General features: G+C 40.0%; 2 protein-coding genes across 2 annotated transcripts in view; both read right to left on the bottom strand.

Moving 5' to 3' along the window:
• The window catches only part of RhoGEF64C (Rho guanine nucleotide exchange factor at 64C), a 101,940-nt gene that overhangs the window by 25,291 nt on the left and 48,977 nt on the right, over positions 1-27,672 (bottom strand). The window contains exons 3-5 of the mRNA XM_068292625.1: positions 19,618-19,667; positions 7,633-7,773; positions 5,714-7,526 (exon numbers count right to left, since the gene is read on the bottom strand). Of these exons, the coding sequence (XP_068148726.1) occupies positions 5,714-7,523 (1,810 nt within the window). The 5' untranslated portion in view covers positions 7,524-7,526; positions 7,633-7,773; positions 19,618-19,667. The remainder of the gene's footprint in view (positions 1-5,713; positions 7,527-7,632; positions 7,774-19,617; positions 19,668-27,672) is intronic.
• LOC137579226 (uncharacterized) lies at positions 15,231-15,596 on the bottom strand. The gene has a single exon (XM_068292932.1). The coding sequence runs from the start codon at positions 15,594-15,596 to the stop codon at positions 15,231-15,233; it is 366 nt and encodes a 121-aa protein (XP_068149033.1).

Genomic DNA, 27,672 nt, shown 5'->3' on the forward strand with positions numbered 1-27,672 from the left:
TTTGTTTAAAACAGAAAAAAAAAAACAAAAAAGAAGAAATCAACCAACACAGACAACTTTTTGCTTGGGAAAAATTTCATGGTAATCAGAAAATTGCAACTTTTGGACATTGTTGTTGCTGCTGCTGCTGCTGTTGCTGTTGCCTTTTGCATGCATCATGCACTTTTATTATTATGGCAAATATTTTGTTACCTCTTTTTTGTGTTGTTGCTTTTTTGTCGTTGTTGTTGTTTCTTCTTTTTGTGCTATGGCCAGATGCCAGACCTGGACATGCATTGATAGATTTTCCATTCTTTCGTTTCATGGCTCTGCCATTGCCACTGCTCCTTCTTCTTCTATCAGGACACACTGTGCACTGTGAGAAATTGATAGTGACACTCAATATTTTAGCGCCATAGAAAGTGCAAAGTCTCAGTGCATTTGTCTTGTCTTGTCCGTTGGCATCTTCATCTTTCTAGCAGAAACTTTGTGGCTTTGTACACACAAACACACACACACTAAAACACACACAAATAGACGGGTGTATAGAGAAATTTAATTTATTTTGCAACTAAATCGATTGCAGACACCACAGCAACGGCACGACAGCAACAGCAACAATAACAGCTGCAACATTCTCAACTGCATCGACAACAGTTGCTTTAAATGGCCAGGCCAGGATGTTGAGAACAGGCAAAGTTTGTTTCATTAGGTTTTCTCTTCTTCTTGTTGCTGTTGTTGTTATTGGCTTGGCTAATTTGGAATTTAAGTTTACTGTTATTTCTTAAATTGAATTCGCTTTCATGATGCTGGAAAAATCAATCGGAGCATCGCTGCCTTCATTTAGGGAATGTGTAAGCCCCATTCTTCGTTTTTCTCCAAATCTTAGGTCCATCAATCAGAAAATCACTTCCCAGTTGACATACGAATTTGTCAAACGGTTTTCACAAATTTGGTGACGTGTTTTAAGGGTATTTTTAATCAGCAATATTCAAGCAAGCCTACTTATAGATAGATGTAGTTTGGCTTCACAGTTTTCTTAAATTTCAGTTCCAAAAAGAGGTCTAGATTTAGTCGATAAAAGATCTAAGATAGACAAGAATAACCTATCCTGCATCATCATAAAATTTTCCAACCCAACAAACGAATTGCCACGTACTTGGACGCCTATGCGTCTATCTTGCATCCTTACTTCAGTAGCCGAATAATGCTAAGTTCAATTTAGTTTTACTATTCTTTAACTTTATCCGAATATTTGAATGCTAAGTTGAAAGTGAATGTCTTGAACGCAACATAATATTGTTTGCTTGTTGCTGCAGTTGCTGCTTTCGCTCTCTCCTCAACCTTCGTTCTCTTTATGCAAAATGTGCATCAGGCATTTGTATGCATTAGCTAGCAAAACGAACATTTTATGGCAGTAAGCAGAACTTGAAACAGCAGCAGAAAAGAGGGTGGAGATAAAAGGAGTGGGGTGAATCGGTAATGGCTTTAACACAAATACCCATGTCCACACATTCTTGCATAGAATTGCACTTAAATGCAGAAAATGGAGAATGCATGGGAGAACGAAGAGACACAGAAAACCTAAAAACTGTGGCCAGACAGGGAAAGAGATAGAGAGAGAGCGAGAAGAAGAGCCAGAACAGCAGCCCAAGTCGGAGTCACAACTATATAGCCAGAGACAAAGCCCGTGCCAGAGCCCGAAGGACGCTTACAGGGAAAACCCAAAGTACGTCATGAAAATCAGGAAACAGGATATATTAAGTTTGAGGAATGGTTGCTGGACACACTCAGAGTAAAAGAGAATGAGAACGAGAACGAGAATGAGAACAGCAGCGATTCATGAGACGGGAGAAAAGTGAAGAGGCATATATATGCAAATGTTGTCGCAGCAATTGGACAAACTATCCGCAGGCAGTAGGCAACAACAGCAGCAACAATAAAACAGGCGCAGCAGCAATAGCCATAAAAACTGCCCCTTGGCCTGTATCCTGCGACAGTTTTTATTACCCCACACACATAAAATAAGTAGCAGCAGCAACAGCAACAAAACTTTTGCATGCGCTTTTTTTCTCAAGAATTTTCTGCGCTTTCCTTCAATTGGCTGCCACATTTTCTATTAGTGTAAATATGCAAAGTACATGAAGACATGAGGCTTAACTTCCTTTCCCTGTTTCCTTCTTAGAGTGGAAATGAAACATTGTTGCGGCTGCTATTGGCATTTTAAATTACAACAATTGTGCGCAATTTAAAAAAATGAAAAACAAATTTTTTATTCACACTTATTCAACATTTGATGCAGGCATCTATCCCATTAAAACTAACGAGAACCATTTAAAGTAAAATGAAATTATGGGCGGGCAGCCTGTAAAATTAACAGCGAATTGTTGCATAAATTCGAATCATTTTTAATTTTTGAATGTGAAGGAAAACGAGGGAAATATGCCTCAGGGAATACTAGTTTTAGTTATTCATATTATTCTCATATAACTTTAAAGTCAAAAAATGACAAATTCATCTTTTTAACCTGTTATTATGTCTATTAACCCATAAACGTTTCCAAATCATAATTACGAAAATTTGTGGACCAATCAATGTCAATAGTAAATATTAGGGCGCCAAATTTGATTGCGATAGTGTGAATATTGCCTTCAAAGTCAAGGTGATCATATGTAAAGACAGTATGTATATATTCATAGATCCCTATATATACTTATGTAAATTCACTTTAGGAAGTCGGAAACGCTTCCATCTGGTGGGCAAAGTCAGACTAGGAGTCGAAGTCGGAGCCAAAGCAAACCGAATCCATATTTTATTGTCCGTTCCCCTTTTCTTTATTTTTTTGCTTGCAGAAAATTTCAATTTACAGTTTTCATTCAAATAAGCTGCTTCAGCCGAACCGCCAAGACCATGCTGGAACTACATTTGTGCTTATCAAAGACAAATATGAAATATTAATAATACTGAGGAGCGGCTGAACAGACACCAAAATGACGGGCGAAGGAGGAGGAGGGGCGAACGGGGGTGGTAGCCCCATTAAATATGATGGCAAATGGCGAATTCGTGGCACAGAAAAATGCAAATTTCTCTTACTGACTCTATCACTTTAATGCCTTTCACTGAGATTTTTCGGGGGAGGCCCCTAAAATGCAACACGTGCGCTATAAATCATCACGGCTGGCGGTTGGCAGCCTGGTGAGTTTGTTCGTTCATTTGTTCGATGGTGGGTTACTAGATGGTTAGATGGGGTTTTTAGGTGGGGGCGTGCGTGATAGCACGCAAACTTCCAATTTCACAAAAAAAAAAAATCAAATCAAAAATAGTTTTCGCAAAAGTTCCAAGTGTTAGTTAAACTCATTCCTTTTTGCCCTGGTCCAAAGAAGGCGACAAACAATGCAACAAATTGCAGACAATGACTGCCAAAGGCACTGAAAACGCCAACGCATGGTGGAGGAGGAACTTTTTGTAATTGTCTGGGTAGTCGGTCGGGTCGGCGTCGGAGGGATTGATTGCGAGGAGAAAGACACGTGGGCTGTGACTGTGTCACCTTTATTTGCCAGTCGAAAAGCGAAGATGGAGCTAAAACCAAATGGTTGACTGGCTGGCTCCTTGCTGGCTTGGTGGCCTGGCACGTTGCCGATAATAGACAGTCATAAGCCATAGTCATTGCAATTGTTGTTGGTCGGCAAAAGAAAAGCGCCGGTTACATGGCGGTCTGAATGGCATTGGCCGCATGCCGCCCTCATTGTATGTAAAACACAAGACAACAAAACATTTAAATGACTTGAGACAATCATATAAGTAACAACTCTATGCATTTTTGTATTTATATCAATGTCAATTCTTTGAGAAACTACTTTCCTTTACGAAGGTCATCTTACATTTTAAATAATCGATTTTTGTTAATGTTGTATAGTGTAATTGCCTTAATGCGAACAGTTTTGAAATCTACTTCAACAAACGTACGGCCAATAATCGTAAGTTCTTGCCTTCGTTCGCACCGCTACAACACCCTTTGGCTACACTTACTTAACCACCCACTCGTACAGTATTCGCCTCAAGAGGCAGTCAAAATTTAATTGAAAGAAAAGTTGAGTTTTGTGTCGACTGTTAATTTGCCTTGAATGAAGTCGAACACATGTCCCACGCGTCCGCACTAGCACCCAAACTGGCATTCGAACTAAAACTTATTGCCGCCCCCTCTTTGCTGGTATCCCTCACTACTTTCAGCTAGTAAGTATGCAGATGAAAGAACTAACATATCGTAGTTTGGCTTACACACACTATCGCCTGTAGGTTTGCAGCATTTTGCGGGTGCAAATGTCACGTTGACTTTAGCCTGGTTGTCGGTTGTCGATTGTCGTTGCCGTTGTTTGCCGCGAAGCTACGTGCCTTGGCATATATGTATATATGCGTACATATATACGAATATATGTATGTATGTGTGTATTGGGTGGGTCGGGGGTCTGTGTCAAAGGGTCTGACTATGGGTCTAGCCTGACGTCGGAAGCTTGATTATACTGTAAACCCCATGAATTTGCAGTAGCGTTCAGCAGGTGCGCAATGTCGCTTGCATTCAAATGTCACAATTTCAATTGCCATAGGGTGATAGAACCGACGCTTGAGAGATTTGGAGTGGGGAGAGGCGAAAAGTGGCTGCCCAACAATTTCATGCTTGTTAGAAAATTTGTATAATGCATAAAGAGAGATGTGGGCAAAACTCATTCTGCAGTAGCAACAGACCGTGCTGATGAGCAATTAACAAACAATTCCACACAGTTTTTAGACGGAAAAATAAACAGACCTGAGTGTCTGTCCCCCTGTTGTCCTCTTCTGTGTGCGTGTGCGTGAGTTTCAATTTAAATTATTTGTATGTAAAGCGAATTCTCAATGCTCTAAAGCGCTCAACTAAAATTCAATGACTTAACCCTAACAACCTAAAAAACCGTAAGAAAATAAGGTGAAGTTATCAAATGAAATAAATTCAAGTTAATACAGTACAGGGTAGCAATGTCATTGGCTTTGTTCTTTCATTTCTGGGCCAAAAACTGCACTTCACTTGGACAGATAAAAAGTGCTTGCATTTGCATTCTTTGCTCATAATTAAAAGCTAACAAAATGGCAAATTGCCGTCGACGACAATGACAGCGACAGCGGCGACAACTTTGTCGTCGTTGCCGCTCTTTCATGTCATACGCCTACGCGAATTGCAGGCCAAGAGCAGGGACAACATCAGACAAGCAGAGACAAGCTGGATAAGCTGCGACAACCAGGGCCAGGGACTTTGTTTTATCTAGTTTCTCTTTTTTTTCCCCCCTATTTACCCGTTGCAATGACATGCGGTAATGTGGCGACGGCAATGACGATGGCGATGGCGTCTGCTGTTGCTGTTCCTGTTTCTGCTGCTGCTGCAGTATCTCTATTCACCACTACTGACAATAATAATTTGCATGCCCTGGACGTTGGCAAAATTTCAGCATTCTGAGTAACATTGCTGGTGCTTAAGAACAAAATATTTTCTAACTTCTTTTCTAATTGTTTGTGTTTAGCAATTATTTGAATAATAATTAAATGAAAGACTTGATTGATCGGTCGGTTGCCTACTTTTGTTTGTTTTTTAGAGGGTTCCTTGAATTTGCAGTCTTTGATTTCCGTTTTGGAACTCCTTAAGCTATTTGTAACTAACAACTCTTACTAAAAATAAGTATTAGTTAAATTAACGATAAATGCTTACCAGACGACGTTAGCAATGGTGGTGCCGCTGCTGTTGCTATCGTGTTCGTTGCTATGATTTTATCCTCGACCATAAATTGCACTTTTTTGCGCGAACTTGATGTGGATGTTGAGGATGTTGGGGTCGGTGTGTTGCTGTATGGGCTAGGGGGTGTGGCAGTAGGCGTTGGTATATAGAATTGTGATTTACCCGACGGCGTCAGTAATGGCGTTGCTGCTGCTGAAGAAGCTGTGGCTACATCCATGTCAGGCTGCTCCACTGCAATAAGAGTTTCAACAGTTGCACTGGAGATGGTGGCTCCAACTGCAGGCAGGTCTAACGTTGCTGGACGCTTCAGGATGGACTTGATGGAAGGCGAGGTGGGCGTGACAGTTAGCACTGTAAAAGACGAACTGTCATTGTCATTGGCTTCGTCATTATCCTTGTCCTTGTCCTTGTCATTGTCATTGTCTTTGTCGAAAACAGCTACCATTAGGGGAGTGGCTTGGCCAGTTAAAGTAGTAGAACTTTCAATTGGCTCATCTGATTTTTTATTGCGTGGCGGACGTCTTGGTGTGGCTGCTGCTGGCGCTGTTGGTGTGGCAGCAATCATAATTTTCTCATAGCTGTCACTGGAATCAGCTAGATCACTATTCAGATTATCACTGCCAAGGCTTATCCTTTGCCCGGCAATGGCCGCCACATTGTTGCCATAGAATTGCCTCTCCTGGAGCTGATGCTGCTGTTGTTGCTTCTGCTGCTGTTGATCTTCGTCTTCGATTAACTGTGCATCAGCCACATCGAAGTCATCATGATTATTGGAGTTTTTCATCTTTCTGTCGACTGAGATCAGTTCATAAGGATTGACACTACACCGCAATATAGAACGGCGATTCTTGCCATTGTTGCTGTTCGTAACGAAACCACTCGATTGCAGCAAGAATTCATTGTCCTCGGTGAGCCAACAATCTGAAGGTTCTGGCTTAGCCTTGGCCATTGTCAGCGGCGGCGGCGGTAATTGCGCTCGTGTTCTCGAACGTCCACGTTGAGTTCCTTCCCCAGCGTTGTCGCGGCTACGTGACTTCCCATTGCCAATGCCCTCTTTAGTGGACTCACTTTTGGCCGCTGGCTCTGGTGACAGCAGTCGCGTGCGTCGCATCAGGTCATAGGGATCCTTCTGCGGATCCAAAATTGAGGGACGTGACTTCTTCGTTGAGCTAACCACTCGCATGGTGGCCGCCATGGAGCGACTGCTGCTACTGCAAGTGGCAGCTGTTAGTCTCAGTGTGCCACCAGCTAGCATACCTCCGCCGCCTAAACCTCCGCCAATAGTGGCCAGGGGCAATCGCGAACCTTTGCACTTCTTGCATATGCTCGCCTTCTTCACATCACGTTTCGTTCCACTCAAATACTCAGCGCACGAACAGATCACAACTGCCAGGCCCGGCTCTGTCGTCTCCGGTGCAAAAATGGCTGCCGCATGTGGCTGCTGCTGCTGATGATGATGATGGTGATATCCATAGCCGGAGGGACGCAGCGGTATGCCACGAACTGTGCCATAGATCCAGGGCTCAGCATATTTCATGGAACGCGACAAGGCGCCGGGCAGAAACTCATACCCGGGCGGTGGCAATTGGCAATAGGCGGCTGTCAAATGGGGATGAGGATGGAGCAGACGATGCTGTTGTTGCTGCATCCCGCTGGCAGTGGCTATAGTAACGTTCTGTGAATTTTGTCCGCTGATGATTTGGTTGTCGTTGTTGGTGCTGTTGTTACTGCTGCTAAGAGTTTTGAGCCGCTGACTCCAGGACTTTTTTGATTTGTCATACATGAGCTAAAAATAGAGATATGTGGGTCGGAAAAAATTGGTGTGAGAAAATGACACAAGAGAAAGGTAAATACGCTGAGCGAATGGGAACTTTTGTGTGATCTAGGCTCACCTTTTAGTAGTGGCTGTTGCGCACATAATCCCACAATTTAAATTAATGGCTTTGGTGCTCCTTTTTTGTGCTTTCACTCTCCTTTCCTTGCTCTTCTGCCTTTCCCACTCTCTCGCTCTCGCTGAGGGTCATCAACTGTTGCTGTGCCGTAAAAAAAGGAAAAAAAAAGGAAAGAGATAAAGCAGAAAATTATTAAAGCGCAACGTCCAGCGGGAAATCCGTTTAGAAAAGTTTTATTATTGAAAAAGTTTAAAATGCGATTATATGTGTGTATGTGTATGTACAAAAGAGAAAAGGGTGGCTGAATTGGAGGCAATAGAGACGCAAGCACTGCCAGTTCAAGGGCGTAGATGTGCATGATACTTGAAATAGTGAGGTCGTTTTTACCATTAAAGGTCTCCCTGTGGCAAGTTTATCTTCAAGGTTACGCCCATGTGGATGGTTGGTTGGTTGGTTTAAGGTTTCGAAGGGAGCAGCTGTCCTAATATTTGAGTGATTTAATGAGAGGCTCTTTGGCTACTCAGCTACTTAGTGTTGACAAATGGCTTAGATTAACAAAAATTGGCCCAAAAAAGTATAAAGAATAAAAGGAAAAAAAGTTTCGTTATCTATATAGACATCGATTTAAACGGTTCTTAGGATATATTGTCTATTCAAATTTTGGTTGGTTTTGGTTGGCTTTCGCCCGTCTTACTATTCTTACCATTTTCCATCTATGGGGCAATTAATTGCAATTTTTATTGCTGTTGTCATCCAATCAACGTTAAAAACTCAATTTGCAATTTAATAGACAGAAAATAAATGACATACAAATCCTAAGCAATTGTCCCCCTTGTTTGTGTAGATGGCAAATCAAATAAACCAGTCAAAAGAATATAAACCACATTCGCATTGCCTGTTTGGGGAAAGTTCTATTCAGGCTGCTTTCCCTTGCCGGTAATCTCCTCCTCTCCTTCATTTTGCCATTTGACCATTTCCTCGCTTTTGGTCGCCGATGCCAACGAATAGCATTTGGCAACTTTGTTTTCGTTTCGCGAGTGAATTTTCTTTTCTTTCTATGGCCACTTTTCACCATCAACAGAATCTTATGCTCGTATTTGTGTGTGTGTGTGTGTGTGTATTGCAGCCTCAAGTTGTTAGTTGTTGTGCTGGCTGTTTTTGTTCTTGTTGCTCTCTTGGCCATTACAAGGCTTCCTGCTGGCCCGCTTGACATTGCGGATATTAATCAAAATGCGAAGCGGAGCTTGGTTTTCATCTCCCACGCGGCTAGTCCAGAGTGTCGAGTCCAAGTCGAGTCGAGTCTAGTCCAGTACAGTTCAGTTCTGTTCAGTTGGAGTTGGCTTAGCTTAGTTAGCGCCATTGTTGCTGCTGCTGCTGCTGTTGTTGTTGTTGTTGCTCTTTTTCTTAAGGTGCTTTTTGGCCCAAACACGTCCCGGCGCGTTGAAAAATGTTGATAAATGTTGACAATTTTTCCGGCAACCACTCGTGATAAATCTAATTTTTCTCTTACTCGCCTCTTCGCATTGCCTCTGCGTTGTTCCTTTTGTTAGCTTGCTGCATTGTTGTTGCAAGTGTTTTCTGCTGTTGTTGTTGTTGTTGCCGTTACCGCTGCCAGTTGGCAGTTGTTGTGACTGTTGCTCTTGCAGTTTTGATTACACACAGCTCTTGTCCTCGTCCTTGTTCTTGTTGTTGCCATTTTGCTATTGTTGTTGTTGTTGTTGTTGTTGTGTGTAGGTGTGAAGTAAAATTAAAAACATGTCATTTTTTTTCTTTATCGCCCGTTGCAATGCTGCCATGACCCACTGCCATGAGCGCCATCAGCACGAGCAACACCAACACATTAACAAGTTCAACTATATTTTGAGTGAAATTTCATCCACTTTGTTTGTTGTTAACTTGAATGAATGATGATGAGACCGGCTGACTGAATAACTAGATACCTATAGAGTAAATGGGATCCATTTTTTTTTGTATCTTTGTGCATGGATTTATGTAAATTCCCATTACGAGTCAGTTGAGTACCTAGAGACAAACAAAAAGTGAAAGTCGGTGACTTTGTCCCATTTGCCTTTAATAAATATACCATTAATTAACTATAATCTCTAGAATTAAACTCTATGATTGTCTTTTACTTTGCCTTTTCTCTTTCAACTGCTTTTGGTTTTTGTTTCTTTATACTTTTTTCTTTTCATCATAATTTTTCACGCTCAATTTGGCTTGCAAGTTGGTGCACAAAGCATTTTTCCCCCTTTTGGCCAGCGACCTAGGTTTTTTCTTGTGCCGCATTTGCGCCAAATGCAATTTGTCATTATAAATTTACGTCAGTTTAAGCAAAGGCAAACGCAAAGTTGCAAAACGAACGAAAAAAGTAAAAGAGAGAGTTAGAGAAAGATAGAAGCGGTAAGCAATGCATGGACGAATGGATGGAAGGAGGAAAAGTTCTTTAGCATTTTTATACCCTTGCAGAGGGTATTATAAAATTGGTCAGATGTTTGTAACGCACAGAAGGAGACGTTTCCGACCCCATAAAGTATATATATTCTTGATCAGCATGAGAAGCTAAGTCGATATAGCCATGTCCGTCTGTCCGTCTGTCCGTCTGTCCGTCTGTCCGTCTGTCCGTCTGTCCGTCTGTCCGTCTGTCCGTCGGTGCGTACGCGTTTTACTCAGCCATCTTAAGAGCTATCGGGATGAAATTTTTTTGGGAGCTTTTTTTTTACCCGGGTGAGATAAAGTATGAAAATCTTTGGGATCGGACTACTATATCATATAGCTCTGGAACAAAAATTTTTGCAAAAATTGGAGTATCCCCATGAAATTCACCAATATAATAGAATTTGATATAAAATCTCAGATCCCAAAATTTGACCCTGATCGGATAAATAGAACACAAGTTACAGTCTATATAAATCGGTTCAATCGCTGCCGGCAGCTCTGCTTGCTGCCTACTACGTCATCATCAAATCAACAGAGCACATGCATACACACACAGACGCAACGCTACATAAACTGTATGTGTATGCGTGCGTTGCTTTGCTTAGGGAATGAGGGAAGAAGAAGAACAAATTGTACATAGTATGAAGAGTAAAATTGTTTTGTTTGTATATTAATGAATTGAGTTGCAGAAAACAAATTTTGAACATGTGAAATTATTATTGTCAAGGACTGCAAGGGTATATAAACTTCGGCATAGCCGAATTTAACTTCTTTGATATTTCAATATATATATGCCAACTTGACTCGGACGTAGAAAAGTTTTAAGAACTTTATTCTCTGTCTTCTTTTGCTGTCCTGGGTAACAACAACCACGGTGGCAGCAACATTGAGTACCAACTGCAACTTGTCCACAGATTGATGGTCATATAAAAAAGTAGTTAACGCCAGTTCGAAGCAACTATACGAACAGCTAATTAAGTGGCATGAGGTTAAAGTTTAATATAAATTTAAGTAATCATTTGCCAATTCACCAATCCAAATGAAATTGAAACATTTAAAATGCAATTAGGGTGCATCGAAAGGGTAATAGAGAGAGAGAGGGAGAGAGAGGGAGAGGAATGTAACAGCAGCAACAACAAAAGGAGGATCATACCATAAGCGGCTTACAGAAAGGTAATGAGCTGCTGCCTCAGACATTTGGCATGAAAATAAGTCGGCCAACTCTGAGCTGAAGCAACTAAAGACGCATCAAGTATACGCGCAGTTGTACAATAGCTCTCTGCAAAATTAACAATTTAATTTAGCTGCATCTCTCCCATTTGCACTTTGTCTCTATTCTCTCTATATATATATGTATGTATGTCTATTAATTTATTCAAGTAAAGAAAAATTGGCAAAGTAATGAGGTAGTGAAAGAGAAAAAGAGAGCGAGAGCATTAGACTGATGGCGAGCTCAGAGAGAATTATAATCACCGCTTCAGAGCGGCAAATTTACGCGGGGCCAATGCCTGGTTAAGTTGAATTTAAGCTGGCTAAAGCCAGCGACAGAAAGAAATACATACAGGGAAAGGGAGATTGTGTTTTTGTGTCGGTGAGAGAAATGCTAGAGAATCTCTCTTTGAAACTTAAATTAGTCGATTGGTTTTCGTCAGGTTTCTCTTGGTGTAGTTGTGCTTAGGCAGTTGCTCAAGAGAAGCGTCCTAGTGGAAACTGTTGGCAGCAGCTGCTTTAGTCTGCTAGCTAAAGGCGATGTGTGAGTGCGCAATTTTGATGCTAACTTTGCTAGTGTTGGGTGATGGCTGCTCCTCCTGGCGGTTACCAAGCTCAAGACGAAGATGAAGTGGCGGAGCTGTCTGCCAGTCAGCCAGTCAGTCGTCTACTCCGCCTCTCTCTCACCCTTTCTATCAAGCACATACTCTATTTATATTGAATTTAATTTATTGAAAACCTAATGAGTTTTTTGATAAGTTCATACGAAACTAGCATCTGGCACCTCGTTAAATTGCCATCAATTGCAAGTTGTAAGCCACAAAACGTAATGGGTAAGAGTCAACAGATTTATGTTCAGACAAATTAATTTATGCTATGTAAAAGTAAATTGCATAAGGCAAAAGACAAGGATTTATAACATGAAGCGGCGGAATGAACAGTAGAAGCATCAGGAGCATAAGTAGATGCAACTTTCTCGGTGTCCTTAAAGTAATTTACTAAAACGCACACAAACACACACACAGACACTTACACACATGGATGTTGCAAACAACAAGAACGAGGACTTACTAATTGAATTTGTTACTTTGTGAAATGTGAAATGTTAACAACTTTTGCGGGCGCTGCGAGGTTTCCTTACGTTTAAGGGAGGGGGATCAGGCAGACTGATAAATTCGGTGGGTGTTGGTCTTGGTGGTTAGGCTTTAAACTTTTCCTAGCCGCATGCATTAAAGTGCAATGACAGTTGCAGTTGCAGTGGCAGCAATTAACCAGACTCAGACTGGGCTGCTCCTGCTTGAGGTGGCAACTTTGCTAAACTAATTAAAATGCATATTCTCTTAGTCTCCTTTCTATCCAGCCACCCTGTGTCATAGTCTGCTTACGTTAAGCATAAATGTAAAAACTTTCGCTAGTAACAAGCAACAATGCAACATCCCCTACAATATGGTTTAGGTACAAGCCAAGAGAAGCAAAAAGGAGGAATGAGAAAAAAATGGACAGGATCTAGGCAACCAGGCCACACGTTCAGACAGACATGTTGATGACAGTTTTGCCAAGGTAGAAAAAAGTAAAAAAGACAGAGACAGAGATAAAGCTAGAGGTAGACCTAGAGACAGGTAAAGGGACAGCAATTTGTATAACACGCTGGGCAGTCCTGGCCTATCTTGTCACCTGTGTACCTATCCCTAACTCCAGTCCAGCCTTTGGTTCAAGAAAAACTTTTTAAACTCATTAGACCAGCCGCTTGGCCAAGCAGCGAAGCAACCAGGCAACTTTCCTAACCAAACAAGCAGCAACAACAATAAGAGAAATAGGGACCCGGGACAGGGGTAAGTTTTGAAAGAAAACACAGTAAGGTGACTGAGAAAGAAGCGACGCAGAAAGGTCAGTATAATGGTTTGGGTTGGGCAAAAGAACAGCACGAGGACAACAACAAACAAAAGCCCAAGATAAACAGGCAACTTCTTATGCAGGCCTGGCTTACTGTCGCTTTTCATGCGGCTAAACATGCCCCGAGATGCTGCAGTTGAAATTTTATTTATTGCATTAACTTGAAACCATCTTTGTTTGGCTGGGTTCGTTGGTGGTTCCCCTGCTGGTGCTGGTGGTGGTGGTGGTGGTGGTGGTAATGGTTGGCGGTAATAGAACAAGTGGGTTTAAATGTTGGAACCAAGGGTGAGTCCTTCAGGTCTGTCTAATAATAAACATAATGAAAATGATGTTCATAATGCAGCAACACACTAATCAACTCTGCGCATTTGTTCATTTCTTGGCCTTTCTTTTGCTGCTTTTGTTGAGAGAAACAAGTTGGGCAATAGGTTTATGGGGTAATAGTGAAATAAAACAGATATGTACATACATACATACATAGAGCATATTCTCGAAAGGAGTTTCAAAATTTGTTTGTATGACCTTCAAGCTTAGCTTGTCCGAAGTGCAACAAAGATTAAGTGTGATTGTCATTCATTGAATTTTCTTTAACTCGTTTGTTCCTGACATGACATCAACATTTCTTCTTCAAATTTCTATGTAGACATAAACAAAACATACACCCATATATTTGATGCATATATCATAATTGAGTTTACAGGAAGTTTGAACGATTAAGCCAGATGTGGGATGCAGTTGGTTGCATAAATAAATATAAATTTTGTAGAAATTAACATACGGCCTTTGTTATGGAGAAAGTCTCTCCGTCACAGTCCCCACCTACCCCACGCCGTGTAGGCAGGCAGTCTGGCAGGCAGTCAGCTTGGCATGGCAAGAAAATTGATTGTGTGGAAAATTTTATGTTTATGTCATTTCTCATAGCATACTTTTGAGAGAGTTTTGCAAATTGCATTGCATATACAGGATAATTGCAAGCATATGTAAAACAGCAAATAGCAACAGCTGTGTCTGTGTGTGTGTGTGTGTGTGTGTGTGTGTGTGTGTGTGTGTGTGTGTGTGTGTGTGTGTGTGTGTGGCATTTTAATTGTTAACACTTTGTGTGTGGGCATGGAAAAGATTCTTGTTTGACTGCCACAATCATTTCCATAATAAAAATTGACTTACTGGCCACATTATGCGCGCCATTTATTCATTATATACATAAAAATATTCTTTATAATTTATATACATACATATATTTACAATATATTGCTTTTTTGATTGAGCAGTGTGGTGGCGGGCTGATGACAGTGGCGGCTTGGTTGGGACAGGTGGGGTGTAGGTAATTATATTATTTAAGTGAAAATAAAAATAATTATATTCGGTGTCAAGTTGAGCATAAAATACTTTGTGAATATTATAGGCAATTAAATTATGCCCATGATCTTATTCTTCTTCATTTTATTATTACCTAAAATATGGTACATTCTATACCATTTCAATTTACCAACCACAGGGCAGGGGATAATTTAAACACCTAGTTATGAATCAGCACAAAAGCTTTAATCAGATTGTGGTATGAGTCTTGCAGATGTAAAAAATCTATTTTCAATGAAGAGAAATTTACGAGAAACAGAAAACACTTTAATTCGGTACTAGTTATTTTCTGTGGGAGTTGAAATTTTATTTAGTTAATTGCTTATTCGAATGCGCATCGTCTGCCTGTGATTGTGAGTTATAGGCGACACATGTCAAAATGTGGCCAAAACTCAATTAGTTGCCGCAAATTGTCTTAGTTAAAGGCTGGTCACATTGAGGTCAGAGCTGGGTTTTGTGGTTTTGGAGATACATCAAGAGAGCCAGTTTGGAGATTAGGTTTATATTTATTTATTTTAAGCTAACAATAAATGGATAATTAAACTAGTGAATGGTTAAACAAAATAAATTTATGATTAGGTCTGTATGCCCGCCTCTTTTCTGAACTAAGGTTCTCCATCACATTGTCTATGCTCATGGTCATGGACTTGAATGGCGCCTTCTCGTTTACGGTTCCATCTGCTCCTTTTCTCTCATTCAGTCAGTTATAGTTCGGTGCTCTCCATGTGGGGATTTGCGTTTTTAATACCCAGACTTTGGAGCTTACGCAAACGATGGATCTGACGTTTCAGTTTGTGCTTAAAGACAATCTGATTGTTCACCGTCTTCAGCTCATCGATATTGCAGCCTTTCAGATTGCTGACAGTCTTTGCCAAAAGCGTTTCGGTAATGAAGTACTTGGCTTTAGATAAACGCATATACTCCACGTTTCGACGAGACAGTTGTTCACGCAACAAGTACAAATGATAGCCCACACTGGGAAACCGTTGGCTGGTCGATGGTAACGATGAGGAGGAACAAATGCCACTGGATTGTTGCTCCTGGTTAACAAATTTTTGATAGTTCGGCATGATGCTTTAGTTTTCTGATGTTCTTCTCTCTAAGGTTACTTGACGTTTGATGGTTTGCCTCATCCTACCGCACCTTTTTATACATATTTATTTTCTAATCCAGGTAACATTAAGTCCTTTTTTGTCTCTTTTTGGCGCCACCCTCTCTACCTGAACAGCTACCTGACCAACTAGTGGTGCCCAACTGCCCTTTTGACTTGTTAAGAGTGTGTCTTTCTGTATCATAAAAAACAATTCATTCTTAATCTGCTTGCCCTAGTAATAAAGTTTTCATATTTTGCAAACACTTTCATTCTTAATCCGTTCACTAATCCACCTAATCCGAAGAGCGAAAAAATAGTCAATAGTTGGTCCTATAAAAAGATTAAGTGACATTACACAACGTATTTTCCCAAGCAGCTGAAACACTAGAACCTTTTAAAGAATATGTTCACCATGCTCGATCCTGTTCAGAAAAGGGTAAACTTCGAGGGGGATTAAGCCCATCTGCTGTTCAGCATTTTCATTAATGATCTGCGCATCAACTGAACCGCAGCGAAGCGTGACGTATACCGATTGCAAATAATGTCATCTGCCAGAGTAATTACTTTTTCCACAAATTAATCGAGTATTTGTATCAGTATAGAGTTCTAAACCATCAAGGAATTCAAAGAATATTTGCATAAAATTGTCTATTCAAGTTGTTATTATGAAAATTGCAAGTGTGTTATTTTACATAAACAATCATGTCGATTTCTTTAAACGAATAGATGAAAAGTTTTTGCTATTTTACCTTTTCTTTGCCTACTTAAGTTGAAGAAAAACAAAATTTATTCTAGGGGACAGAAGAAATTGAAAGTGATAGACCTTTGGCACAAAATTATGGCAAACTTTTTACGCCCGACTTTTTTGCGCGACGAACTTTGCCAAGTTGAATGTTGAAATAAGCAATTTTCATCGTCTTCGCTATCTGTGTCTCTCAGACACACTCGCATACACACACACACACTTACACAGGCTCAAGTTGTATTTTTTCAAAGCGAAAAAAAAAGAAAAAGATTGAAAAGTAATTGCATTCAAGAGCTTGTAGTTAAAAATTTATAGCTATAGTGCCATAGAATCTCAGTAAAAGGCAAAGAAAGGCAAAGCAACTGTAAAAAAAAAAACCATGATGATGATGCTGCCTTTGCCGGCACTTCCGCTGTCTGACGTTGATTCTCCGGAATCCGGGAAAACGTATTTGGGGAAATATTGAAAATGTAATTCCAACGACTGTTGTCTGCCCAGGAGAGTTGGCGGTAATTGCAAACATTTTTTCGTAGTTTCATTCAAATAAAAGTAAGTTGAAATTGAAATGAAATCATATTGCCGCATCCCATTCCTCAGGCCGCTTTTTCCTGTAGCTCATCTGCCGCTGCGGAACCAACAGACAATTATGGCCAAGCAATTAATTTTCTACTACTACTACTTCTAGGGTAATTAACATGGCCGAGATGCAGATGCCATTGCCAATGCCAAAGTAAAGCGCCACCATCTCAATTACAAATGTTGCCTCTTCTATATTTTTTTCATCTGTTTTATTTTGTTTGTTGTTGTACTATGTACAAATGTATGTGTGTATATGTAGTGTTATTATTGTTACAAATTTTGGAAATGTTGTTGGCAGTGATGCTGCTCATTTGGCATTTTACATTTTCCACATTCACAACAACAAAACAAAAACGACTGAGGGAGAGAAAGAGGTAAACGATACATGTATAATAAAATTTTCATTAATTGCTTTCAACATAAGGTGATTACAAAGGGGAGTGGAAAAGGTAGATGAAATAACTTTATAATCCTGACCAATTCCCCTAGATTTTCATGCACAAATGCAAAATATCATGCCAACAATTCCATACAAATGTGGTTGTTCTGAGTTACACCAACCTACAAAAGTTTTGTTGAATGCAACTAGAAATTGATTCCTATAGTTAGTATCTATTCCTCTTTTGATGTTGATTTCATTGGGAAATGAAAGCACAGAACATGTGCAGGGAAATTTGGCTTACTCATTTTGACTGCGCCTTTTGGGTCTCGATTTTTTAAAAGATAAATATTTGTAGAGAGTAGATTGTAATGAAATTGAAATATTAAACAGTTAACAGATAAAGAGATAGACACAACAATTTTAGGATTCTGAACTGAACTTAAATACAGAGGACTTCAAAACGGAGCCAAAATAAAAGTATTAAATGGTTGTCTGATTACGGGTAATTGATAATTATTAATAAAATGTTTACCTAACTGATATAATATGTTGTAAAATAATACGTTTTCAATTTGCAATGTTAAATTGCCATTGTTTGGCGGCGACTTGCTGTTGGCATTCATGTTAGTCGCCAATCAAAATTGTTGGGACACATTTATCACTCCATCAAAACGCTATAAATTACAAAATTAGATATGCTTGCAGTTTGTACGAACGGGTGAACATTGTAGGTGTGTGTGTGTATGCATGATGGTGGTGGGCTTTTATGATTTGATAGGTGACAAAGCTGGCAAAGATTTGGCATTAATTACAATGTGAGAATGGGGATAATATAGTGTGTAAATCAAATCAAATGGCAATTAAGGAGCCATTTACACTTTAAAATGCAATGACAAAAATATGCACCAACTGCTGAAAATTGGGAAAGGGACAGCGATGACAAGAGAAAGAGAAAGGGAAAGCAATGCTGTGGCCAATTAATTAAGGCAAACCTCAGCAGCGAAGCGACAATGCTGAAAAGTATGCAACACACGAACCGCAAAGGCAATGAAATATTGCAATCAGCAAAAGAATGAAATGCCACTAAATGCACACACACACACACACATACAGAGAGAATGAATGAGAGAACACATAAGAACTCAAAGGAAGAGTGGTTTGTTGGGTGGGTGCATTGTGGGTGTTGCCGCCCGTTTGCCAAAATTAGTTTCTGTGTCAAAAGTTTGAAATGAGCAAGCTCTCTTGGCTGCTTGGCTGGTTGGCTGGAGCTGAAGCTAGAGCTGGAGCCAAGTAAAAACTAGCAAACGCCAAACAGAAAAACTCATGGTCGTGGCGAAAGAGAGCAGCAGCAGTAGCAGTCAAAAACAGAGAGTGGACGAGCAGGGCAGGGCGAGGTGGCTACGGATGCGGCGCCTGAGCCGAGAAGGCGAGGACAAAGTTTGCTCAACGCTGATGTAGTTAAGAATTGGCAGCAAATGCTGCTTAATTTCAAAAGAAACTTTACGTATTTGTCATGCGGCGCACATTCATTGCGGTGTTCATTTGAGCGCTTATTCAAACAGGCCAAGAAGAACGTCTACAGAGCAGAACGAAACGGAATGAAACCGAACCGAAGTTGCTTTTGGTCATCTTTATCTTCATCTCCATCTTTTAATTTTTAATAATTCATCAGTGATGGAAGATGAAGAGACACACACAGACACACTGATAGTGGGGTGAAGAAGCAAATGACATCATTTTCCCGTTGCTAATTTGTGGTGACCTAGCCAAATATGGTTTCGTTTCGTTTGCTTTGATTCTTCTTTGGTTTAACGACACACACACATACATACACACCACAATCAAACTTCATTTCCTTTTGCCCATTGCCATTTGACTCTTGCAGTTTGATCGTTTTCGTTTCCGTTCCAATGACGCTTTGATTGGCCTTGTGGTATTGTGGTAGCTGACCGAAAATTGAGGTTTATTTTAACTGAAGCATTAATTATTACATGCCCAAGAGCAGCACCAACCGCATCTTAAGTTTACTTAGTTTCAACTTAAACTCAACTGAATGAATTATGACAAGAAGCCAAATTATATCAATTTTCCGATTCATCTCGCCTAAATAATGAATTGCAATTGAAAGTGTTTTTCTTTTAAATATAAGCAGATTAAAGTTTCAGGCTGAAATCTATACTTATGAGCAACCTACATAGATGCTAATACTAAACTATTTGTGTAATTGAATTGGAAAGAAAATATCGCTTATGGCCGTAAACTATAAATTTGCTGTGATTCAATTTGGCTTACCTGTTAACGTTTTAAATTGTTTCTTGTCTTGCGATTCCGCTTCGTTTCCTCTGGAAATGGGAGAAAAAAAGAAATGTTAATGCTTATTGTAAAAAAATTGTCGATCTAGTATTGAATTTAATTATCATATATGTACAAACATATATGTATGTTTGTTTTATGCTACGTGTAACATCCGAATGTTATTTGTGCACGCCATTTTTAAATGTTGAAATGTTTTATTGAAATTGTTTTTCACTTCATTGTTTTATTAATGCCCACATAAAGTCAGAGAACGGGTAGAGAGGAGAAAGGTAAGGCATTACAATGAATTTATTTTGGTAAAAATAAAATCACAGTAACAGATGGAGTGAGAAAAAAGAGAGAGATCCGCAAGGGAGAGCAAAAAAGCATTTCCGGGACCCAAATGCTAAAATGCGAAATGCATTCGTGTGTGAAAATGATTTGGAAAATTGGTGCTGAATTGTGTGTGTGTGTGTATGTGCAGAGACAATCAAAAGGCATTTTCAATAAACGTAATAATGATGATGGCGGAAAACAAAGCATAACAAGGCAAAGTGAAATTTTGACAGCTTTTAATTGTGCAGCGAGGCGGGAAATCTTTGCATTTGAGTCGAATGAGAAGTACTCGAAGTACTCGTATTTATTTAACTTTTGCCAGCATATAAATGTAAGGCAATTACTTATCAAACGCATCACATCATGTCAGGGTCAGTTGCGGTTTTTGATAAGCAGCATCGAACAGTCAAGGCTCGCCCCATCTGCTCCAGAGCAGACTGGAGCAAAGCAGAGCAGAGTAGGGTAGAGCAGTCGCCAGTTTTAACGCCTCAGCGAGCAAAGGCGAAATTGCGTTTTTGCCTTGGGGCTGCCGCAATTAACGCGGCATAATTTCAACTTGCAACGTGTAGAGGCTCTTAGTTGTAGTAGCATGGGAAAGCGGGTGGGGACGGTTGGTAGGGGGGTGGGCGTGCGAATCATCATTAATAGACCAAAGTGAGAGTTTTCTGGCCGCTGATGCTGATGATGATGCTGCCACTTCCCTAATGGCAAAATGAGTGCGCAGTTTAGCAGCGAAAGAGTCATCAGCAGCAACCCAAGGCCTGTCAGCTATTTATAACACTTTTCTCACACACGATAATGACGATGGTTAAGGAGAAGGCGCTGTCTGAAAGAAGGGTGAGGGCATCGTCTGTCAGCGATCACATGACTTGCCTAAACTTAATTAAAACAAAATTAAAATTGCAATTTTATCTTTTTGATGCCATGCAAATCTCTACTCAACTCATCTCATCTCATCTTCATCTCCAGCTCATCTCTTCGTTTTCCTTGTTTCTCGATTTCTGGCCACGTCTTTGTGCAATTGCACTAAAAAGTTAACGAAGCATAAATCTTCTTTCTATATCTGATAAGCTACAATCAAATGCAATCAAACTAAAACCCAACCGAATCGAAGGCTTGAAAGAAAAAACTACCAAAGAGCAGCCGCCGCCATTGCCATCGTTGCTAATGTCGATTCTAGTGAAATGTGTTTCCCCATTTGGGCTTAGTAGCAAATCAACTCAAGTGAAATGAGCTGGAAATGAAATGGAAATGGAAATGAAGGGAAAGGCTATGTGGAGAGCAAAGGCCAGATATTCATCCATCCAACCAGCCAGCAAGCAAATGTTTTGCTTAGCAGCTGTGACTAAAGACAAATCAAAAGCTAAAAACTGAATATATAAAGAAATAGCAGACAGCAAGAACCTAATCAAAAACCTAAAGCCGAAAACCAGATCAATCCAAAATGAAAATCTGCGGAAAGCCCAAATCAGTATTGTGTCAAGTTTAGAATTTTACAAATCATTCAATTGAAACTAAACAGAAAAGCGAAAGATGATCATCATAGAAAACAGATTCAAGACTGTACATTCTAGATTTGATTTTGGGCCGTCGCGAGTTGTAAAGCAAATTTTAACAATTGCGATTAAGAGTTCAGACCTACTCAAAATGGAGAACTCTTAATACCATTAAAGTTCACGAAGGATAACTTAAAATTCATATTAAGCATTAAATTTTCTATAAAATAGCTGCATTTGTATTTATGTATGTATGTACATATGTATGTATGTTGTGGGTCTAGTAATGTCGAACTTTTATGAAGTAAATCAGTTCAAGTCTCGAATTTTTAGCCCAATCATCTCTCGTCTGGCTAACATCCTGACACTAGCTAAAAGCCAACTAAAACCAAAAATAAAGAAAGAAAAAAATTAGCTGCAGCCTGTAAAAGAAGCGTTGAAAAGCCAGCGAATTGTGACGCGGACGTTGAAGTTACAGTTGAAGAAGTTAGAGAGACGATGTATACGATGACGACGAATGTTCCTCCTCTACTACTTTCCGACCCGTTGGCAATTCAAGTGTAACGAAAACGTTTTACGCTGCACTCGATTCGTGAAATAGGGCCGGGTACCTCTCCAAATCGCCCCCCATCCGCCTCCTTCACGTCAAACTTTAACCTCATGCTCTCAGCCATTGCTTATTGGCATCGACGACAGGCGGCAATGGTAGCACCAGCAACACCGCAAAAAGTGAACTGAGCCATCGCCAGCCGAAGCCTGATGTTTTTTTTTATACACCTTAAAAGACACTGTCTACACGGGTATAAAGGAACTTAGAAACTGCATTGAAAGTCAAAATGAAACTTAAACTACAAAATTTTTAGCTAATCAGGATCGAACTCATGTGTAACATCCATTTTTCAATCTATTTCCTAGAGTATCGCAGAGTCGAGGTTCTTATTGTATGAGCACATTTTTCTCTGTTTGATTTGTCAGTTTTTTTTTTTTTTTTTTTTGCTTCTTGTTGTTGTGCAAGCGGAAAACACAACTTGCCGAATTTCTGCTGTTTGCTTAACATTGTTCGATATTTGGTTCAGCGGTTTGCCCTGCCCTCGGTGTCTATCTGTCACTCCGCCCACCTCTCTTCCCTTCTACCAACGCGTGCTCTGTCTCTGTCTTCATCTCTTTTCGTTCGTCGCGTTCATCTTCTGGCTTCTGTTCATTTCTTGACTTGGATGTTTATCTTCAATGATTTGCGATTTTCCGGCAATTTACGCAAAAATATGTGACGAAATTTCAGTTCTTCTTGTCTCTACTTCTGTCTGTCTGTCTGTATGTGTATGTGTGTGTGTGTGTGTTCTGAGCTGCAACAATTTCGGTTTTTATTTTAAAATGTCTATCGACCCGCTCAACATCTACTTCCCTCTCTCCAGCAGCTGTCTTTATGCGTTCCGCGCGTGATGTCAGCCCCAAAAATTTACTGAGGAAATTAGCGTACAAAAATGTTGATGGCAAATATTTGCGTACCAACAGCAACAGAAGCAGCAGCAGCAACAAAAACAAAAACAAAAGCAGCAACATTGGCCACATCGGCAACATCATCCCACGCTTTTCAATTTGCTTTACGAATTTTGTAGATTGGCTTTACCATTTGCCTGCAGTTAATTGAATTTGAAAGGTGAAAGGCATTAAAGAGTGGTGAGTGGCTGGGAGGGAGTGGGGTAAGATGGGAGCAGATGCAAAGCCAAAAAGCAGAGGAGAGTGGCCCGAGATAACAATAAAGTATTTCACTGCCTGATTTATAGACACAAATAGCCCAGGCAGTCAGTCAGTCAGCCAGCCAATCGAAAGGGCTGAGATTTTTCACGAAAAATTTCCACGAAACAAAGTGAAATGAAATGAACAGAAGAGAAAGATGGAGAGAGAGAAAATAAACCCTTTCACAAAATACTTTGTGTATACGAAACAATTGATTTTGTCTTTTAATGCAATGCTCATATACATATGTATGTATATGTATTTATATTTCGAGATTAAAGCTCATTAGAGAACAAATGAGTAGCCTCAAAAGTAGAGAAAGGATTATCATCCATTATCTCTTATATACGTATGATCAAGGAATCATTCTTCATCTTCTTTTTCACCCTCCGAGTCTCACTGTGTTGCTCTGTATCGTTGCGTCTTTTGTTTACTCCTTCTTTTTTTCTTGGCTAAGACAAAGTCGGATATTTTGTGTAAATATGCAAATTCATAAATAAATTGTATAAAATAAGAAAATTAATTACTAAAAACAACAAATGGTGAAATGGTGATATGGCAACAACATTCCCAACAGCAACAGCAACATCAGTATCAACATCATCTCCATCTTCATCATTGTCTGCATCAGCATCGTCGTCATTGTGTGCTACATTGTCAGTAGCGACTTGATGATTGTCTCATTTATAACGATCATGTGATGATTTGATAATTAAAAGCAAACATTAAGCGAAAGAGAAAACCCGATGAAACATGAAAATAATGAATGCCATAAAAAGTACATACACACGTACATAAACAGACAAAGATTTAAAATATAACTTATGTATATACTGCTATTCCTAATTCAATTTCTTACCTAAAAGCTGACTGACCGATAGAGAGGCCCATGCCACTGTTTCTTGGCCGTGGCTAATAGCAACATTCGGGTTGGAGGAATGCTAGGAACCAGATTTTGTTGGTTGACAAGGTTTTGCAGTTGATGAACTCGATTGCAGCTTTGCTGCTGCTGCCGGCCAACGCATTTTTCATTAACACCGCGAGCGGAAAGTCGACCAACCGCTTGGTACATCTCTCATTGTAGGTAAACGTATCTCCATATCTGTTGGATACGCAAGCAACCGCAAGCTCAAACCAGACCTTGTGCCAGTTTTATGCGGTTGCCTACAAGAATATGACGACAACGACAACTACGACTGGCAAATTGATTAACGCAGCGGGTTTTGGGCAAGTTTTCGCTGCCAAGTTTTGGGCGTTCATTGCCTCGTGCCGTGCGGGATCTGACAATATGGGGAGAGGGCGGTACGGCAGAGACGGGCAGTAGTCATTGCCGCGAAACTGCATTAAAACCTGACGCTGTCCGGCAACATTAACAACAATCAAATTTTTCGCTTTGCCTATTAACCGAGTTCAAGTTTGAGTATTTCAATTTCTCAATCTTTCAAATTGTTTCTGGCATCGGCGTCGGCGACTGTCAAATAAATTAATTATAAATATTACCAAAAATAGAAACTCAGACTTTAAGAAGACAGAGAGATGCATCACCAGCAGCTTGACGGGTGGTGGTCGGGCTTATAAAGTAGAATAAGTTACGACTTAATGATAAACTGGTTTCGATTGCCAAAATTAGTATAATTTCAATTTAATTAAAAAGGCACAAAATTATTAAAATATGTGTCATCTGATTTTGTTTTCAAATATTAAGGACTTTTTTGAAAAGAAACTGCTCACCGTTCTTTACCAAGAATTGACTTAATCTTAATATTATTCCCACAAACATCTATGTATGTATAGAAACAAATAACTCTTTTGACTTCAATGTCGGTTTCCGCGCAAACAGATCTAGATGAGAGAGAAACAAACAAAAAGAAGGAAAGAAGTTAAACTACTTCTATGAATCCAAATTCACTTCAAAAGCAATATAAACTTACGATAAATGTTTATGACCGCGTAAATGCTATTTGGCTACCGATTTTTCCTGGTCACAGCCACTTAAAGACGCAAATCCTCAAACAAAAAATTTAACGAGCCACAGCCAAAGCCAAAGCTGAGGGTATTTAAAAGTAACCGAAACAGCGACTAGAGTTCATGAACCCACGAAAATGAAATGAGAAAAAAGAATAAAATTCTCACACACAGAAAGAAGTCGACGGCATCAATTACATGGAGATGGAGATGAAGATGGCCACGGCTACTTAGTGGACTGGTCGGCTTAACTTTTAACCGCACAGCAAGAGGCCAACGCCAAACGTCGACTTCGACTGGCCACTTGAACTGACTTTGGGCGCCAAATAATTAAAAAGCAGCAAGAACAAGAAAGCGCACTAAAAAGCTTTGAAGAAAATGGAAAATTCTTCTTCTATCGTATGTTCTCTCTCACTCTTTCTGTCTTTCCACCTCTCAATTTCTAGCTGGTTCCATCTAAGCTCTAAGCCATCTCTAGACATTGCTCATTTCGTCGTTTCGTAATTAATTAGTCTTAAAAGTTAAATAGCCCAAATGATTTTGGACAGGCTGAGAAAAAGGCGCGGCTGCTAAAAGAAAAACTGCCAGGAATGTTAAGGAAAACAGCCAAAAGGAGTAAGAAAGGAAGAGATAGAAGGCAAGCTACGGAAAAGCAGAGGAGAATGTTCAGTTCAGTTCAATGCGGCCAGTCGGCAAATGAAGATAAGATACGCCTTTGACAGGCTCCACAGCGAACGAATAAGAAAGGCAACACGATATGGCTGAAAGGGGGGGTGGGTGGAGGATAGTTGCCGCATATTTGTGTAAATTTCATTTTATATATCGCCAACTTCACGTGTGGTGTGTGTGTGTGTGTGCATTGACTGCGAAAAGAATTTATCTAATGCCAGCAGCAGTCGCTGTCAGTGAGTATCTATGTATCTGTATCTGCCGGAAACGTGTGGATGCTCTTCCGACTCTGACTCTGATTCTCTGCCTCCATCTGCTTTTGCTCTAGCTCTTTATTCTGCTGTGAATGCTGCCTTATTGATGGCAACAGAATTCATTGGCAGTGCTTAGCGTTTTAAGCAAACATCGTTGTGACTTTTTGACATTTGCCAGCCACTAAAAATTGGCTAGTGATTTTGAATATGAAATGTATGGACATGTTTGTGTGTGTATGTTTATGTGTCAAGTGCTTACCGGCTCGTTAGTCGTGTACACTTTTAGCATATTTAAACATTTTGTTGCAACGTTCTCAACTGGCACACAAATTGGCAAAAATCATCTCAACTCACAATTTCTCTGCAGCCAACGCCCTTATCCCCGCCCTAACCATACACATGCATTCACCTACCCACACACTCACACACAGACATAGTGGAGAGCCTGGCAGTCAGCAATATCAATTTCATTTTTGCTTTTCATATCCCAACATTCGCATATATTTGCCAATTTATTTTACACTTTTGCAAAAATTGCCATCCATTGGGCTTTAAGTGCGTACCAGCGTAGCAGTAGCTAGCCAAAAAGAGGCAGCAGGTAGGGAAAATCAGACTATGAGAGCTAACAGAGGGAAAACATAAGGCGAAGAAGTATCCTCAAATGCACCTGCCACAAAATTTAAATAAAACAAGAAAGTTTCAATGATATAAAACCATAAAGGCAGGGAAAATTGACAGAGAAAATACACTATGAAAATGTACACTCCTCCACCTACATACGTAGGTGTACACTCCTCCACCTATATACCTACATATGTATAATTAGTCGCTTTTACGTTCATAATGGTTTTTTTTTTTTTTTGTAAGTTTAAGAGATTTCCTTCACAGCTGGTTAGTTTTAATTATTTTTCTTTCAGTCTACGTATATGTGGTATACCCTTCATTGGGGATAGAGTATAATTATGCAGCCGATGGGCAATACATTGGGGCCACTTCCAATGCTTGCCATTTATTCCGATTCTTTGAACTGGGCCAAGTGTGCGGCTAGTTTTCAATGGTTTTCGGATGGCCAGAAGGAGGTTAGGAGGATGGAGAGTTATCGGGAAATAAATAGGAAATAGGAGAAGTCTCTCCCAGCCTTGCGTTAGGGCGCTGCATGCAAATTGCAACTGATTCAACATTGAAGTAGACGAAGAGAGCGCATTGAAAATAGTTAGAAAAAATCATAGCCTAACAGCAGGCTGCTGGGGCCAAGCTGTTGCTGTTGCTATTGCTGTTGTCTTGCATAATTTATGGCCTAGTCTAGACTCTATACCAAATTGACAGCCTTAACCAGCCCCGCCCCCTCTCTAGTCTCTACAGATAGTGATAGAGACAGAGAAAGAGAGATTTAGAGTGGGAGAGAAACACCCACAATTTTGATGATGTGCATTTTTGGCATTTTAGATTTTTTTGTCTATGGTTTTTTGACATAAATTTGCCAGCAAATAATACTTTCGTGTGTCAGTGTGAGCATTTTAAGTAAATATTTGACCAAGACAAATTGCACTAAACAATTTGGAACAAAATGTTGGAAGAAAAGGCCAGCAAGAGCC

Source organism: Drosophila tropicalis, unplaced genomic scaffold, assembly GCF_018151085.1.
Source record: "Drosophila tropicalis isolate 14030-0801.00 unplaced genomic scaffold, ASM1815108v1 contig_694, whole genome shotgun sequence".
In the NCBI taxonomy this organism is placed as follows: Eukaryota; Metazoa; Arthropoda; class Insecta; order Diptera; family Drosophilidae; genus Drosophila; species Drosophila tropicalis.